This window comes from Canis aureus, chromosome 19 (assembly GCF_053574225.1).
Source record: "Canis aureus isolate CA01 chromosome 19, VMU_Caureus_v.1.0, whole genome shotgun sequence".
NCBI classification, from domain to species: Eukaryota; Metazoa; Chordata; class Mammalia; order Carnivora; family Canidae; genus Canis; species Canis aureus.
The window spans coordinates 2,201,272-2,218,361 of NC_135629.1; the positions used below are offsets into that span (position 1 = coordinate 2,201,272).

Here is a 17,090-nt window from a genome sequence, read left to right on the forward strand (position 1 = left end):
TACGGGTGGGCAGCCTGGGGCCCCAAGAGATGGTCCAGACCTGTTGGGAGGGGCTCTGGGAGGCAAGGCTCTCGGCTCCCGGTGGGCTTCGGCAGTGGCAGGGGATGAGCCTGGTGGGGGCCTGGGGTCGGGGCCGGGCTTCATCCCAGCCAGCCACCTTGGCTAGGGCCTGGGCTCCCTGGGGCCTGCCTCTGTTTTATCGAGGCCTCAAATGCATTGTGTACCACCTGTGTGTGTTCTGGCCCATCTCCTGGCTGGTTCTAGATGCTGAGCTCCAGTGGGCGAGGGACTACTGCTCCGCCTGCTGGGAGGTGTGGGTGCCCAGTAGGGGTTTGCATGGCAGTGTGGGGTGTGTGGCTGAGGCAGCACAGTGGCCCTCAGAGAGCTGGGTTTTGGATTTGTGTAGGTGTTGACAGTACTCAGGCCATTGGTGTGAGCTCACCGAGGGGAAGATGGCTGGCCAAGTCCTCCAGGCGCCCCCAGGGACAGGCCAGGAGCCCAGTTCCCCGCTAGGAACAGGCAGGGGCTCAGTGAGTCAGCTCGGGCATGCTGTTTGTCTGAGGACGTCCCATCTCTGCGCACTTTGGATGTGGGGAGCTCCCTGTTGCAGCTCATCAGGATGGCCCGTCTTGAGCTGCAGTGGAATGGGGCCTTCCTGTCACTGGCTCAGTCTCAGGCTCAGGGCTGCCTTGGGCTGCTCATGAGCTCCTCCTGGCGTGGCTGCCCATCAAGGGCCCACAAGCTCCCTCAGGCCCCTTTCCTGGTGTGGCCGTCCTCTGTGTTGGCACGACTGTTCTCTTAGTTGCAACTGTGTGTTCTACTTGGGTCTCGTCACCTGCCTGCCTGGGCTGGGAGCAGTGTCACTGGCAGTCTCTGGTGTAGCCTGGTGGGGAATTGCCTGTTTTGACAAGCCTTGGTGTGGAGGAGAGAGAGAATCGGAGCCCTAGACCAGCCATGCCTGCATTCCACCCCCTTCCCCACTTCCCTGTCATGCGGTTCTGAACAAGCCTCTTTCTCTTCTGGACTTCACTGTCCTCTGTGAAGTGGGAAAGGTGGTTTCTGTCCTGCGTGTCGAGTGAGACCATGGCCAGGCTTTGCTGGCACCCAGCAGATGGGCCATTGATTTCGTCTTTCTCCTGGACACTAGAGTGAGGCTGCAGGCAGTAGCGGTCCCGAAGTCCGGCTGTCGAGGGTGGCCCTAGTTATACTCCTTCTGCTGACACTGGTAGGCCCTGATCCCTGCCCATGGCAGGATTCTCAAGTCGCTGCCAGGCCACGTGCCTTCTGCTGAGGACAGTTGAGGCCCAGGGACCCGGTAGGGCAACATGTCACCCGCCTTCAAGGCCTACTCTCTGGCCCTGCCCTCAGCCCCTCAGCCAGAGGGCCTTCCTCTCCTGCCTCTCATGGGGAGCCTCCGGGTCTGAGCGAGCCTGTGGCCTGTCCCTCCCCCAGGTGCAAGCCAACGTGGAGAAGTCACTGACACTGTTTGGGCAGCTGCTCACCAAGAAGCACTTCCTGCTGACCTTCATCCGCACACTCGAGGCCCAGCGCAGCTTCTCTATGCGAGACCGTGGGAACGTGGCCTCGCTCATCATGACGGCCCTGCAGGGTGAGATGGAGTACGCCACGGGGGTGCTCAAGCAGCTGCTATCCGACCTCATCGAGAAGAACCTAGAGAGCAAGAACCACCCCAAGCTGCTGCTGCGGCGGTGAGCCTGGGCATCCTGCCTGCAGATCATGGGGCCCTAGCTGGCACGTTAGGCACAAGAACCCCACCCTGGGGCATCGGTGACCCCTCTGGCACCAAGGGCTGGGTTCTCCACGGCAGCCCCCAGCAGCCGGACACCTGGGTGCCTTACGGAGCCTGACCTTCAGCGAGCCAGGTGGGGGGTAAGGTGGGCACAGTGGGCTGGTGTGGTGGCAGAGTTAAGCTGTCCCCATCCCTGTTGTGCCCCCAGGACCGAGTCAGTGGCGGAGAAGATGCTGACCAACTGGTTCACCTTCCTTTTGTATAAGTTCCTAAAGGTAGGAGGCTGCAGAGGAGGAAGGAACGTCTGAGGTGGGGGTCAGGCAGGTGGATGGGTTCAGGGGAGGTAGAAGAAGAGAGTGGGACGGGCAGCTGGGGGCTCTTCAGCCCAGAGTGGCATGGTTGGGGACCAGGTCTCAGGGGTCTCAGCACAAACTCCCCCGGGATGTGCGTCCATTAGCCTCTTTCCTCCTCCTGGAGGCTGTCCATGCCTCACCCAGCCCCAAGACAAGAGTGGACACCCCAGCACTGCAGTGAGCTGTTTGAGGGCCCAAGGCCAACATCTGTCTGAGCTGGAGTTTGAACCCAGGCCCACATCTCTGTAGCTGAGCCCATGGCCCAGAGCCAAGAAGGGAGGGGACACCTGGGTAGGGGCTTCTGTGTGTCCAGTACCCTGTGCTGGCCAGCCTGGGGAGGCTCCTAGGGGGCTTCTGTTGGCCCCTGTTGTGGGGAGAGGGTGGTTGCCTGGGTCTCCTCCGCAGTTGCCTGGACAGGACCCCACCCTCAAAAGATAAGTCCTGGAGACCCATGGCCAGCCTCAGGTTCGGTGGAGGCTAGATAGGGGTTTAGGTGGTTTTGTTTGGGATGTAAGTAGTTGGGCTGGCCTCTTGCACATTAGACATGAGATGATTCAGACTCAAATATCTGGCTTCCCTTAAAATCTGAAGACTTAGCAGTCAAGCCCACAGTCCTGAGGGGTGGGAGGTGGTGGGGACCCAGCGTAGCCCAGTGTGCACAGTTTGTGTGTGCTCCCACCTGGCCCCTGGTGTGTGATTGATGCTCTGCAGATGGCCTGGTGGCTGAGAGTAGGGGCTAGCGCAGGTGGCCTGGGGCTGAGTTTTACTGTGCTTGCTGCTTGGCTATGGACCTCAGTTGCCGGGGAACCGGCTGTGTTTGGGATAGTGGTGGACTGTTGGGAGTGCCTAGGGCAGAGTCTTGTCCTGACTGGGTAGAGGCATAGATGTGATACGAGAGCAGGTGAGAAGGGGCAAGGGTCAAGGCATGAGAAGATTTAGCAGAGATATGAAGGAAGGGAAGGAGTTAGCTAGCCCGAGCCAGGAAGGCCCCTGAGGCACCTGCAAGCTCCAGCACTGGGGCAGCAGGGGAGCCGAGCCAGGCTTGCCCAGGGGGGCCAGGCCGGGAGGGGATGGTGGCAGTCTCAGGATCCTGGGCATGGGTGCGTAGCCCGTAAACTACGTCACTGTTGTGCAGAACTGGTGGCCGGTGATGGAGTTGTTCCATTCTTACAGAAACATGGTCGTGTGCAGACCGCATGGGGTACTTAGGTGCTCCTACCAATGCGTTCTGTGAGCCAAGGGTTAGAGAGCCCAGACAGTGGTGTCCAGCCCCGTCTGGTTCCTCCCCGTCTGGCCCTGATTTTGTACACCCAGAGAAAGGGGACTCATTTTGACGCCTGGTCTAGAACCTGGGTTGGGTGAGCTGTGCTGTGTAGCATGGGTGGTGCTACCATGGGATGGGATGTTACTACCAAGACCAGGCCTCCAGACATGGTCTCTGCTGGCAGCTGGGTGTGCTTTGGCCTGGGGATTGTGCTTTTGGCTCCTGGGGTGGTGACATGGGGGTCGTGAGCAGAGGGAGAGGGAGAGGGAGGCCACGTTTACTCAGAGCATTCCTCCTCCTGATTCTTGTTTGCTTGCGAGGGAACATGCTGAGCAGGAGGAAATGGCTCAGGGCCACGCGGGGGAGGTGGCCATGCCCATACCCACCACAAGGAGGGGTGCCTGACACTGGCCTGGGCTGCTTCTGTCCACAAGGAAGACCTGAGGCAGAATTTCTGGTTGTAGGGACGAGCCAGTACAAAGGCCCTGAGGTGGGGCCCGCTTGGTTGTTGGAGGAGTAGGAGATGGCCTTGGTGACTGCAGTGTGGGGAACAAGCAGGCGAGTGGTCAGAGTCTGGGGCCTAGCAAGCTTTTGCCGAGGGCTGGGGTCCACCTCCGGTTGTCTTGGCCACGGACTCCTGTGTCCCACGGTGCTGGTGGGCTGCTGCTCTGGGTCCCTGTGTCTGCACCCATGATTGCACTGGCTTTGTGCTCTCAAGTGATGGAAGGACAGGTGATCCTCTGCCTGCAGGGCTGGGTCCTGGCTGGGCGGGCCCAGACACCCAACCGATGGCCATCTGCATGGTGTGGCGCTGCAGAGTCCACCATGCCTCAGGCTATGGGGTGGGACCGGGAGCCTGGGCTTCATGTGTGTGCGGTGCTGGCTGCTTGGGTCAGGCTCTGGTGAGCGGGCTGCTGGAGCACAGGTGGGGGGTGGGGCCGGGGGCGGGGGCGGGGGGTGGGCCTGCTGAGCCTGAACTGGGGAGGCTTCAGGGAGGAGCCTTGGTCTTGTTGGACACAGGCCTGGCTTGGCCACACTGTGTTTTCCTTCATGTGCTCCTGGGTGACCTGGCTGAGGCCACGCTAGGATTTTCACCTTGAGGTTTGTAGGGACAGCCAGTTTGCTGTCTAACTTATTCTCTTGCACAGTCTTCATGGGGCTCTAGAATCTGGGTTCTATTTGCCTCCTAAAAAGACTTTGGAAAAACTGCTCATCTCTCCTTGTGGGAACTGAGCGTACAGATGCCCCGGAAGCACGGGGGCAGAGGGTGGCGGCGGAAGCTCCAGGGTGTCCTGGACACAACCCCACGCCCACCCGCCTACAGGAGTGTGCAGGGGAGCCTCTCTTCATGCTTTACTGCGCCATCAAGCAGCAGATGGAGAAGGGCCCCATTGACGCCATCACGGGCGAGGCCCGCTACTCCCTGAGTGAGGACAAGCTCATCCGGCAGCAAATCGACTACAAGACCCTGGTGAGTGTGGTCCCTGCCCTCCTGGCCGGCCCCATCCTGCCCGTGCTCCCTGGCACAGCGCGCTGAGAGAGGTGGGGTGTGACGCTGTGCCCCTCCTACCTGCAGACCCTAAACTGCGTGAACCCTGAGAATGAGAATGCGCCCGAGGTGCCCGTGAAAGGACTGAACTGTGACACAGTGACGCAGGTCAAGGAGAAGCTGCTGGATGCCGTGTACAAGGGGGTACCCTACTCCCAGCGGCCGAAGGCTGGGGACATGGACCTGGGTGAGCCCAGATGCTGGTTGGCAGCATCACCACCGCCATAGGGTCTCATAGTGGCCTACACGTGCCAAAGGGCCAGTGTCATCAGGGCCAGTGTCTGGGGCCAAAGGCACCGAGCCAGTGTGGGGTATAGGTCCAGGGGGTGCTGGAGGCCACCGGGGGGCCTGAGGGAAGGGATGTGGTCTGGGCTGGGCTTTGGAAAGCTTCTCCCAGCCAGGCTGGATGGAAGAAGCAGGAAGTAGAGTTCAGAGGCTGCTGCCCTATTCGAGGGAGAGGCAGGTGGTAGTGCCCGTATACCATAGGAGGGGGTAGGCTGTTGGAGCTGGGGCAGGTACCCTCTGGCTCGTGGGCCTGACAGGTAGGGGCACCTGCAGAACTAGAAGGGCCAGGTCAGGAGGGGGAGGTGGAGGGCCCGGGGATCCCATGGTAGGGATCAGGTGGCTGGAGAAGCAGGCCTGGGGCACCGTGTTGGCCTGAAAGCCAAGCTGAGGAGGTGGGCCTAGAGCTCTGGAAGGCCAGGCATCCATGGGAGAGGTAGGCTGCCCATGGTGGAGCGGACACAACAGGTGGAGGGCTGCCAGAGGGGCCATAGGCAGCAGCAGGGACGTGGGGTAATTAATTGCAGAGGTACGTGCCTCCCACTCGGAGCCCAGGGAGGGGGGCTGTGAGGAGGGAGAGCCTTGTCACTCCCTTGTGCTGTTCAGGGCCTCTCACTAAGTGTCTACAAGGAGGCCCTGCCCCCTCAGAGCCTGTCCTTGGGCTCCCAAGGTGAGAGGCCAGGATCTGGGGGAGGGGGCGATGGTGGGTGGCACCTGCCCAGGTGGCTGCCCCTCCAGCGCTCCCCTCCCCCACAGAGTGGCGCCAGGGCCGCATGGCACGCATCATTCTGCAGGATGAGGATGTTACTACCAAGATCGACAACGATTGGAAGAGGCTGAACACACTGGCTCACTACCAGGTGACCTCCAGACGTCCTGACCCTCTGGCCACGGCTCAGGCCTCTCTTCTTAGGGCCCTGGGGCAGTGCGGGAGCCAGTGTTTGGGCCCCGCGCAGCCCTGGAGCTGCACTGGTGGGGAGTGTGAGGCTCAGGGGTGCGGTGACTGGCCTCCAGGGTCAGATGCAGGAAGCCGTGCCATCTGGGTCCTGGATGACAGGGCACACATCTCCTGGTCCTCTGCCCACAGGTGACAGATGGGTCCTCCGTGGCCCTAGTGCCCAAGCAGACGTCCGCCTACAACATCTCCAACTCGTCTACCTTCACCAAGTCCCTCAGCAGATACGGTGAGGGGCTGGATGGGGACAGCAGGGCCCTCGGGCCTGGATGGGGCGCCTCCTGGTGCTCCCTGCTGCAGGCTGGGAGGGGGCTGCTTTGTGGCTTGTGCCTTGGTAATGGCTTTCCCCTCGTGTTACCTTATGGTCCATTTGGCCATCCCCCTGATGTCACTGCCCCCAACAACCTGGGGAGGTGGGGCTGTTGGCTCCAGTTTCCAGATGAAGAAACAGGCCCAGACCAGGATGGGCATGGGTGCTGGGCACGGAGGGCCCCCCACTGATGTGCAGGGTGCCCCCAGAGAGCATGCTGCGCACAGCCAGCAGCCCCGACAGCCTACGCTCACGCACACCCATGATCACGCCCGACCTGGAGAGTGGCACCAAGCTGTGGCACCTGGTGAAGAATCACGACCACCTGGACCAGCGGGAGGGCGACCGAGGCAGCAAGATGGTCTCAGAGATCTATCTGACGCGGCTGCTAGCCACCAAAGTAGGCCCTGGAGTGAGGGAGCGGGTGGCGGGGTGAGGGGATGGCCGGGCCCTGGCTTCTGAAAGCTGAGGGGCAGCAAAGCCCTCATCCTCACCCTTGGTCTGTGGCATGCAGCTGCCCGGGCCACCAGGAGGGGAGGGGCAGCCTGGTGGCCCCCCAGAGCTCTGTGCCCTTGCCTGCCCACAGGGCACTCTGCAGAAGTTTGTGGACGACCTGTTCGAGACTATCTTCAGCACAGCGCACCGTGGCTCGGCCCTGCCGCTGGCCATCAAGTACATGTTCGACTTCCTGGATGAGCAGGCTGACCAGCACCAGATCCATGACTCAGATGTGCGTCACACCTGGAAGAGCAACTGGTAGGTCCAGGGGCGGGCAATGTGGAGGCTACCCGGGAGCAGCAGCCACGGGCCACCAGCACCAGATCCCGCTGGCCTGCAGGGACGGGTCCTCATAGGTTAGGACAGGAGGACAGGGGCCCCTGGATTCACCACCCCCATGCCGAGGCCCGCTCCTCTTCCAGTGGGCCTTCCCGACTCGAGGTCTCGGGGGCATCTGTTGCTCTCCTGCCCCACGTGTGGGCTCGTGCTCCGCTCCAGCTTGCGGGGCCTGCCTGAGGCCTGGGAGGTGGCTGCGTGTATTCGTGCGTGTATATTCGGGCGGGCGCGGCTGTGTGCAGGTATGAGAACGCGGGCTCGTGTGTGAGCAGCAGGCTCGGGGATGGGCCCGTGCTGGCTGGCTGCAGTGCTGAGGAGAGCAGTGGGAGCAAGCGCCCCTGCAGCCCTTACCCCTTTGCCCCGCAGGGCCAGCGGCCACTGCCCAGCCTGGCTCTTATCTCCCTGAGCCTCACTGTGTGTCCTCAGCACTATTTGCCCTATCCCCAGAGAAGCTTCTGTGCCTTTCGCCTCTGGCATTTTCCTCCCTTGTCCTTGGGAGACCTTAGCTCTCTGGGACCTTGACGTCTACATGCTGGTGCTGCTTCCCAAGCAAGCAGTACAGCCCTGGCCCTTGGGGTCCACCCTGGGCCTCCTGCTGCACCTGTGCTCCTTGAGGGGGGTTCCGTGGGGCACTGGAGAGGAGACAGCACCATATAGGTCTGCATTGTCCAGGAGGATGTTCTGTGATGATGGAATTGAGTGTTCTGGATCTGTGTTATCCAGGCAGCAGTGGTAGGCAGTGCTGTGTGGCTGTTGAGCGTTTGACATAGGATTAGTGCAACTAAAAATCTAGATTTTTAATTTCATTTGATTCTGTTTAAACTTAGCCACTTATGGCTGGTAGCTAGTGCATAATTGGCTGGTGGCTGTCCTGGAGGTGGCATTTTGGATGAAGAAGTCTGCTCTCTGTGGGGCTGTGTCTCCTGGACCCCTTCCTGGTCTTGCTTCCAGGGCCTGCCTGGGTAGGAGCAGGGGTGAGCCAGCCCAGGTGTGCCCTGCCCCGGGGGCGAGCCTGTCTAGGTGTGAGCCAGCCCAGGAGTGTGCCTGCACGGGTGTGTGCATGCCTGGGGGTAAGCCAGCCCAGGAGCGTGTGATCCCTGATGGCATCAGGTACGCAGGCCTACGAGGACCGTGGCCATGTGCAGTGGGCACCCAAAGGTGAGGGAATAGTTCTGGGTCTGTACACGTCAGCCATGCGTGCCTATGTGCAGGGACTGCTCTCCAGGAGGCTCTAGGTGGCTAGGTGGCAGGGATGCACTCGCCGAGAGTGCTGGCTCACTCTGGGCCTCAGTTTCCCCACATGCATGGAAATGCATGACCACTGTGAAGGTTAGAGCCAAGAGGGCTGCAGGAGCCCTGTGCGGGCCCTTCCCTTGCCCTCGAGAAGGGCTGCCAAGGCCCCGTCTGACTGTGCATCGGGACCCACCTGCCCACAGCTTGCCTCTGCGCTTCTGGGTGAACGTGATCAAGAACCCGCAGTTCGTGTTCGACATCCACAAGAGCAGTATCACGGATGCCTGCTTGTCAGTGGTGGCCCAGACTTTCATGGACTCCTGTTCCACGTCCGAGCACAAGTTGGGCAAGGACTCGCCCTCCAACAAACTACTCTATGCTAAGGACATCCCCAATTACAAGAGCTGGGTGGAGAGGTAGGCGGTGCGGGGTGGGGCGGGCAGGCAGGCCGGCCAAGGGCCAGGACCCAGCTCACAGCCCCCCGCCGCCCGCCCTGTGCAGGTACTACGCTGACATCGCCAAGATGCCTGCCATTAGTGACCAGGACATGAGCGCCTACCTGGCCGAGCAGTCGCGGCTGCACCTGAGCCAGTTCAACAGCATGAGCGCCTTGCATGAGATCTACTCCTACATCACCAAGTACAAGGATGAGGTAAGCGTCTCCCCAGAGGCAGACCCCTGCCAGGTGTTGCCAGGCAGGCTCCCTCCCTAAAAAGCCCCCTTGGCAGTCCCCTCCCATGTCTCAGGCTGGTCAGACGCTGCCATTTCCACTCTGCACCCTGACTGGCCACCTTGCTCGCTGGGGCAGGGAGGGGATGCTGTTGGGACTCCCTGCTGGCCTGGGAGGGTCGGGCGGGGCTGCAGCGGGTCAGGGGTTGTGCTTGTGGTCATTGTGGGGTGTGGGGGAGTGGGTGGCAGCGTCTTTCCAAGGCGGAGACCATGGCCCGGTGAGTGACCATTCACTGAGGGCTGCTACGGGGTTTGTCGGCCTCGGTAGATATATCCAGGGCAGGGCACCAAGCCTTTCCTCAGCCTTTAGCACTTTCCCTGCAGACTTGGAGCGAGGTCTCAGGAGGCCTCCTTGGTGTCTATGCGGAGCTGGGGCTCCCTGAGCTGACTGGGGAAGGAGGTGGACATACACCCTAGATTGGATACAAAGGGCCAGAGCAGCAGGCTGGGCCTGGCCGGTGCCAGGGTCTTGAGGCCAGAGTGGGCCCTGTGGCAGGACCGTGGAGGCTGCAAGGCTGAATCGGAGGAGAGAGGAGTAGGGGAGGCTGAGGCAGGGTCGTCATGGGCTGTGTGGGCCTTGGGGAATGTGGGCTGTTCCCCGAGTGAGATAGGCCGTTGAGGTTTAGAGCCGTGATTGGATCGCCAGCTGCCGGGGGACGAGAGTAAGGCAGGGGCCGGAGGGGGCTGTGGCCATGCTGCTGGGCCGTGGGGCTCCGGGGCTGGTCTTGCCCATCTGACGAGCTGCGGGCCTGTCCCCAGACCTGTGGCTGAGTGACAGGAAGTGGGGCGGGCCGCCGGAGGCACAGGTCTGAGGGGCGAGGGCTCCAGCTGTTCAAGTCTAATGGGGAAGATCTGAGAGCAGGAGCGTCTTAGGCTCCCAGCCAGGGCGCAGGGGCCGCAGCTGAGAGCAGGACCTGTGCCCCTGATTGGAGGAGGCAGCCCCAGAGGGGAGTCCAGAGCCCTGGGACTGAGCCAGGGACGGGCCATGGACAGATGACCGGGCCCTGAGGAGGGCGAGTGACCTGCAGGTTGGGCACCGAAGCCTGCCTGCCTACTCTGGGCTGTCCAGGGAGCGTCGAGGGGAGCCTGGCAGTCCTTCCTGGGGAGCGCTGTGCATCGGGATGCAGAGAAGTGGGCGGTGGCTGCGGGGCCTTGTGCTGGGCTGATGGCAGCTGAGCTGGGGGATAGAGCAGACTGTGAGGGGTGGTGTCTGTGCCCCAGCAGGCCAGGCCCACCCTGATGGACCGACGAGATGCTGTGCTGAGGGAACCAACTCAAGGGGCTGGCATAACGAAAGCCCTGTTAGGGGTTGGGGCTCTGGGGATGAGGTAGAAAGGTGACCTGGGGGACTCCTCCTCCACGCCAGGCTCAACCCAGGTCCCTCAGCTGGGAACCGTAGGGGTGGAACCTCACCCTGGCCCCAGGGTCCCCACTGGTCGAGGCCATGTGACGCGCTCACTGGGCACCCCCTGAGCTTCTGTGCACTGGTCCCACGGGAGCAGGGGGCCCTGGCCAGGCCATTGACGCCCCACCCACCTCTGCAGATCCTGACAGCCCTGGAGAAGGATGAGCAGGCTCGGCGGCAGCGGCTCCGGAGCAAGCTGGAGCAGGTGGTGGACACGATGGCCCTGAGCAGCTGAGACCCTCGGCCATCACCGCCCAGAGGGAGTTGCGTAAGAGGGCCCACAGGGCCGGCCTCCGTCCAGCAGCCAGAGCTGGGAGGCCCCGGAGGCAGCCTCGCCCCAACTGTGCCTCGTGTCAGCGCGCTCGGGGCCGGCCGTGCGGTTCAGCGTCCTCCCGGCCCTCTCCCTCCTCCTCCCACCTGGCGGGGGTCCTCGTTCTTGGTGTGGGTGACCACGCCCCTGCGGCACCTTCCATGCCCAGCTGCTCGGCACAGGGCTGCAGGAGCCCAGGGTGACTGGGCGCTTCTCGGAAGAATGGGGTGACCGCCAAGGCCCTGGGGGGCAGGCTGGAGCCCTCCGGGAAGGGCTGGCTAGCCCAGTCCATCTCCTTGAGGCTGTGCTGCCATGGTCGGGGGGGCCAGCACAAGGGGCCAGGAGGGCACCAGCTGTTCCCGGCTTGCTGGGCGGATTGCCGGGCCCGGGGCCCGGATGGCAGCCCCGAGGGAGGCTGAAGGCCGGGGGCCCGCCAAGGGGAGCTGGAGTCGGCCTTCCCACTGCTGCCTGCCACATCCGGCACCCCCCACTCGCTGCCGCACGGCCACCACCATCCTCCGATTCACCGCGTGCTCTCCGCGGCCGCGGCCGAGGCCGGAGCACCACATCAGCCTCGCCCAGAGAGGCCCCAGCTCCCTCCCGTGGAGGGGCTGCAGAACGGTTCACTCAGAGCCCTCATGCGACTTCCAGAAGGACTCGGTGACTCCTTTCCTGTCCTCAGGGCTATGCGTCTGGGAGCCGCTGGGGCCGGGGCTCCGGGTCACGAGCGCACGTTCCCGTTATTTATTCCCCCCTGCACAGCGCCACTCTTGGCTCCGGGCCCTGGGCGGGCGGGGCTGTCCGGCCCTGCGGGTCTGGGAGCAGCCCCTGATCCCCTCCTCCCTCATCCCTGTCTGTGTCCCCTGCTCTCCATGTCCACCTTTAGCAGCTTCCAGTCTGGCATCTCTGCAGCGTGCCGGCCCCTCAAGAGCGGTGGGAGGTCTGGGGGACTGGTTTGGAGTTTTTTTTTAGGGGAACAGAGGCACCCTGCTGCGCTCCGTGTGGGCAGCCGGGGCTGTGGCGGGGCCCCTGGGAGTAGGACGCAGTGACCAGAGGGCCTGGAGGTTGGCTCTGCCCCCCCACCCTCAGTGAGCAAGAAAGAACAAATTTTTAATTAAAAAAAATTCTGTACATATATATATGTATATATATATGTGGCTCTAGCCTCAGTCTCCAGCCCCAGTGGGGTCTGTACAGTTACCTGGAGGAGGAGAGATTTTACAGTGTAGTATAAGGGAAATTAAGGCAGTGGGGAAGCAATACCAAATGGTCGTGGGGGATGTGGCTGGGGCTCCCCTGAGTGGAGCACCCCAAGGCCTCCGCCCCTCGACCTGCGGGTCACCCTGGTTTTGTTTTGACGTAAGAAGGAGCAAACTTGTCGCCGGCCCCAGAGCGTCCAGGGCGCAGGGCCGTGCATTCCTGCATGACCGTGCTAGCGTCTAGTCTGACTTGATCTTTTTAAAACTGCAAGTGTTAAATACTAGAGGTTGTTAGACCCCCTTTTTTATGTTTTTTAATTAATCAGTGACTCATGAAAGCAAACAAGCGGGCCCGGCCCCTTTACAAGTCCACTTTTTCGACGGTACTAAAGATTCCTACGGACTTTAAGGGACAGCTAACTGTGGCCGGCCCCGTGCCCATGGGCTGCCCGTCTGGGGGTCCCCCCTCCTAAGCAGCGTGAGCCACACCTCAGAGACCGGGCCGGGGGCGCCAGGATATCCCAGCATTCCCGGCGTGGGAAGCTCCTGGAACGGGGCTGACCTGGGCGGGGGGTCCCCACAGGCGCCAGGCTGGGCTCAGGCTTCCCACTGCCGCGGGTGCCCCGTCAGAGCTCAAGCTGGCCTGGCCCCAGCGCAGCCCCTGTGGCCTCAAGCGGGGGCAGCTGAGCGGAGGCCGGCCCGTCTGGAGACCCGGCTGTCTGGGTGGCCACTTGCCTCGGCTGGACGCGCGTCCCTGGGTGGTCCCCTGGCCCGTCTGACGTTGCTGGGCCGGGCCTGGGAGCAAGCCCCCGTTTCCCCTCTGTCCCCGGAAAGTCTTCCCAGGGCACCGGCTTCTGCTCTAAGCCCTCGTTCTTCCAGTTCTGTGATGGTTGGCCTGGGGCTCCTCAGCCCCCGGGCCCCTCTTGAGAATCAGTTCCAGCCCCTTCCTCTGCCCTCTTTGGCCCCCGCAGAGCTGAGCCCCTGTGCTGGCCTGAGCGAGGCTGCGAGTTCCAGGGCGGGGGCCCGTCCACGTGCCCGTGTCCCCTGAACTGTGGGCGGGCAGGGCCGTGGCGGCAGGGGGAGGCCAAGCACTTTAGCAGTACCTGTTTACACGCGAGCCCAGGGAGCTGACCCTCAGCCTGCCCCGGCCAGGCAGCAGCTCCCGCACCTTCCTTGCTGCTGGCTCCTGCAGTTAGGCCCTGCCTTCTCCTTGTCACTGCTCCCCACGCCCTCCGAGTCTGTAGTATCCTACCGGCACCTCTGCCTCTGCGCATCCTCCCGTGGTGCCCCAAGCTCCGGCACTGGTGTGGGGGCCCTGGCAGGAGCCTGGGATTGCAGCCCTGCTCTGCACACTGAGGGGAGTGCCATGGTCCTGAAGGCCCCTGTGCAGCCCCAGGGCTTGGGGGATCCAGGCCAGTGTGGGATGCAAGGGCTCCCAGCCTGTCCCGGACACTGCTGCTATTGCCACTGCTACAGGCCACCCCCCACCCCGATCTGCATGGTCTCAGGAGTGCCCTCAGACAGCCCAACCTCCGTCCGGGAGCCCCGTCTCTCCATATACCTCGAGCTTGCCCTGCCCTCCCTGACCCAGGGCCTGACGAGCCGGGGCTGGGGGCTGAGGGGAAGAGGGACCTGGATCCCCCTAACGGCAGGCCCCTAGCATCCCTCCCGCCCTCTGGTTTGGCCTGGCTGAGGCCCGGCCCCCCCGTTCTGGATCTGATGGCTCACGTCGTTGGTGCTACACAAGCTAGAGTAGATATATTTAGAAAGAGAGAAAGATATTTTTAAGACGAAGCCCACAATTAGCTGTCCCATAACGCCACAGAGCCCCCACCCAAAAGAAGAGCGATCACCCGGCCGCCCGAGCTGCCCACCGGGCTCTTGCTCCCGGGGCAGCGTGGCTGACGGGGCGGGCCGCTCAGCCCACGGGGTGTGTAAATATACGGCGGTTTCCTATTTTACTGTTCCTCAGATTTAGTACTTGTAAATACACACACACATTAAGGAGAGATTAAACATTTTTGCTAAACGTCCTGGCTCTGTGTGTCCTTTGCTAGGAGGAGTTTGGGGCGGGGCCCACAGAAACACGGGCACCTCGTGCGCTCAGTGGCGGTTCCTGGCTGAGGCCGGGCCCCTTGCCTGCCGGGCCAGGTACCAGCGGCCTTCCAGGAGCTTCATGCCGGCCTCACCCCACAACAAATTGCAGGTGCAGGTGCAGGTTCTCAGCCGCCGCTTCGCCAGACCCTGGTGGTTTGCGGCCCTGGGCGGGGTTGCTGTGCCTGGGTGTCTGGGGCCCGGAGGCACGCTGGAACCCTCGGCGGGGACTGAAGGCCACCAAGAGCCAGCTGTCCCCGGGGCCCCACACCATCTCTCAGAGGTTCTCCCGCTGCACCCACCCCCACCCCCGCCCCGATCGGGGGCTTGCGATCACCCGGCTCGACGTGGCAGTTCCCATGAAGAGTTGGGCAGATATTTTCCTGATGAAAAAGGTGTCGGCCTGTGGCTCTGCGTAGGCCGCGCTCTAGGCCCATGTCCTCCGTGGCCCACTACGGGTGGCGTTCCGACCCCAGAGGCGTCCGGTAACCGGACCAGGGGCCCGTCTCTGGGCGGGACCGGTGTCCCCAGAGGACGTGTCTGCCGAGTGGGCGCCTGTAGCTCGGCCGCTGTGCAAGCCTGGCGCGTGTTTGAGCGGGCTTGCACCTCTGAGAGGTGGCTCCTCACCGCAGTGGACGCGGAGCCGGGGGCGGGCACGCAGGTGCTGCCCAGAGCCACACGGTGGGGGTCACAGAGCCTGCGGACAAACCGGCCACAGCACGTGGGGAGGGGGTTTCCCAAGGAGCCAGCCGCGCTCCGCAGCCTTCCTGCATGGTGTCTTCTGAGGGCTCTGACCGTGGTCCATAAATCATAATCAATACCTCCTGCTCCAGAGCGGGCCTGTCCTGACAGCCGGGCTGCAGGCATCGAGCTCAGCGCCAGGCTCAATTACTAAAGAGAAATCAGTGTAATCACCATGAAATTGCATCGGAAACAAATTTAGCAAATGCGTCCCGTTTGGGGTGTGACGTGGCCCGTCCTCATGGCTCAGTCCCCTCCGGCTTTCCGGCACAATCAGCCCTGCCTCAATTACCCTCGCTAGGCTGCCGGGGGCTCAGCCCCACCAGCCCGAAAGCAGGCGATGGCCTCTGAGTCGCAATCAGCGCTCACTGCGCCGCGATCGCGCATAATTACACAGCGAGCGCAGGGCGGGGGCAGGCAGGCACCTGATTGCCGCACACGTTGGCTCATCCAGGATATTAAAACCACCAGCTATTAATACCGGGGCTTGCCGGCTGCGCCGAGCAAGACATGTCAACGGGGCTGCCGTGGATGGTGGGGGGGCGCATGCCCTGGTTTTCACTTGGCAGCCTCTGGGTTAGAGAATCAGTAGCCGGAGGAGGCCAGAGTCTACTTGGGGTGCTCCTTCGAAGGTCCCCAAGGGGCTCCCATGGGGCCTCCCTGGACACTCGGGAGCCTGTCGGATGGTGTTGCTTTATGGGCGCATGTGGCCTCTGAAAATGGGCAAGGTGTAGACATGTGGCTCGTTCTGATCCCTGGATGTCAGTGAAGTGGCTGTGGGCATGTGTAGGCTGGGCATCTAGTTCCCCTGCACTGAGGGTTCTGGAGGAGCTTCTGCTCTAGCCAGCCTGCCTTGGGCACAGGGTTTTAACACAAAACAAGCTCAGTTGCGGTGGACTCAGGCATTTGGGGAGAACAGCCCGGACTGTACTGCCTCACAGGGGCTGATAGCACCCAGCCCCATCTGAGAAGGGGGGACCCGGGGGCAGAGACAGGTGGGGTCAGTCGCTTGCCGGCAGACACCGGGCTGTCACTGCCAGAGCAAGGGTTCAAACTCAGCCTATCAACTCACGTGGGGTCTTCCTATGTAGCTTGAGAAATCAACATCCTAGCCATCAGTGCTGCTTCTGGCTGAAAACTACTCGGACAAATAACCCAGCAGATGTTTTCCTCTGGGTGGCCCTCTCCCTTATAAATGACTTAACCTAAACTTAACCTAACCTATGCTGGCTTGAGCAATGAAAGGGAACTGGTGGGTTCATGTAATAGAAAAGTCCTAGGGTGTATCTGGCTTCAGGCATGGCTGGATCCAGGAGCTCCATGAGGTCTTGAGGAATCTTTCTTCTCTGTCATCTGTATGGGTTCATTCTCTGGCAGGCTTTTGCCAAGTGGGAGGCACCAATGGCTGCCCACAGCTGTAGGCTTTTACAAACTTGGCGACAGTGTAAAGAGAACCCCGTTGGTCAGCACATGCCCAGGTAGGGATTTCATTAGCCAACTGTAGCACACAGGTCTCTACTTGAATCATTCTGGCCTGAGGGATGAGGAGCTCTGGTTAGCCAGGCTTAGGTCACATGCCCAGTGGGAAGAGGAGTCAGTCCCTTTACTCCTCAAGGGTTTGCAAACTCTATAGAACTGCAGATTTGAGGAGGAAGGAGTCTTGTTTAGTTTTTTTTTTTTTTTTAAGATTGTATTTATTTATTCCTGACAGACACAGAGAAAGAGAGGCAGAGACACAGGCAGAGGGAGAAGCGGGCTTCTGGCAGGGAGCTCAATGCAGGACTTGATCCCAGGACCCCGGGATCACGACCTGAGCAGATGCTCAACCGCATCTGAGCAGATGCTCAACCGCAGAGCCACCCAGGTGTCCCTCCTGTAGTTTGTAAGTTCTGGCTGTGTCTGCGTGCAGGACACCTGAGGGGTTGGATGGGTTGTCGGAAGCACCTGGAGCATTTCTAGGATTATCCAGTCTCTTCCCAGGGGCCCATAATTAACTGCTGACTGCCCACTGGAAATGCCTGAGTCCTGCCTGCCACCCAGCTTCTGCTGCCTGTGTGACCTTGGTGGAGGGGGACATCTGGT

At 61.8% G+C, this 17,090-nt stretch overlaps 1 protein-coding gene across 1 annotated transcript in view; it reads left to right on the forward strand.

The window, feature by feature from the left end:
- PLXNA1 (plexin A1) overlaps positions 1-14,202 on the forward strand; it is a 48,714-nt gene extending 34,512 nt beyond the window's left edge. Inside the window, exons 22-32 of the mRNA XM_077857578.1 lie at positions 1,453-1,709; positions 1,959-2,025; positions 4,692-4,838; positions 4,944-5,103; positions 5,955-6,058; positions 6,286-6,382; positions 6,673-6,863; positions 7,050-7,219; positions 8,734-8,946; positions 9,032-9,182; positions 10,804-14,202. Of these exons, the coding sequence (XP_077713704.1) occupies positions 1,453-1,709; positions 1,959-2,025; positions 4,692-4,838; positions 4,944-5,103; positions 5,955-6,058; positions 6,286-6,382; positions 6,673-6,863; positions 7,050-7,219; positions 8,734-8,946; positions 9,032-9,182; positions 10,804-10,899 (1,653 nt within the window). The 3' untranslated portion in view covers positions 10,900-14,202. The remainder of the gene's footprint in view (positions 1-1,452; positions 1,710-1,958; positions 2,026-4,691; positions 4,839-4,943; positions 5,104-5,954; positions 6,059-6,285; positions 6,383-6,672; positions 6,864-7,049; positions 7,220-8,733; positions 8,947-9,031; positions 9,183-10,803) is intronic.
- The last annotated feature ends 2,888 nt before the right edge of the window (positions 14,203-17,090 follow it).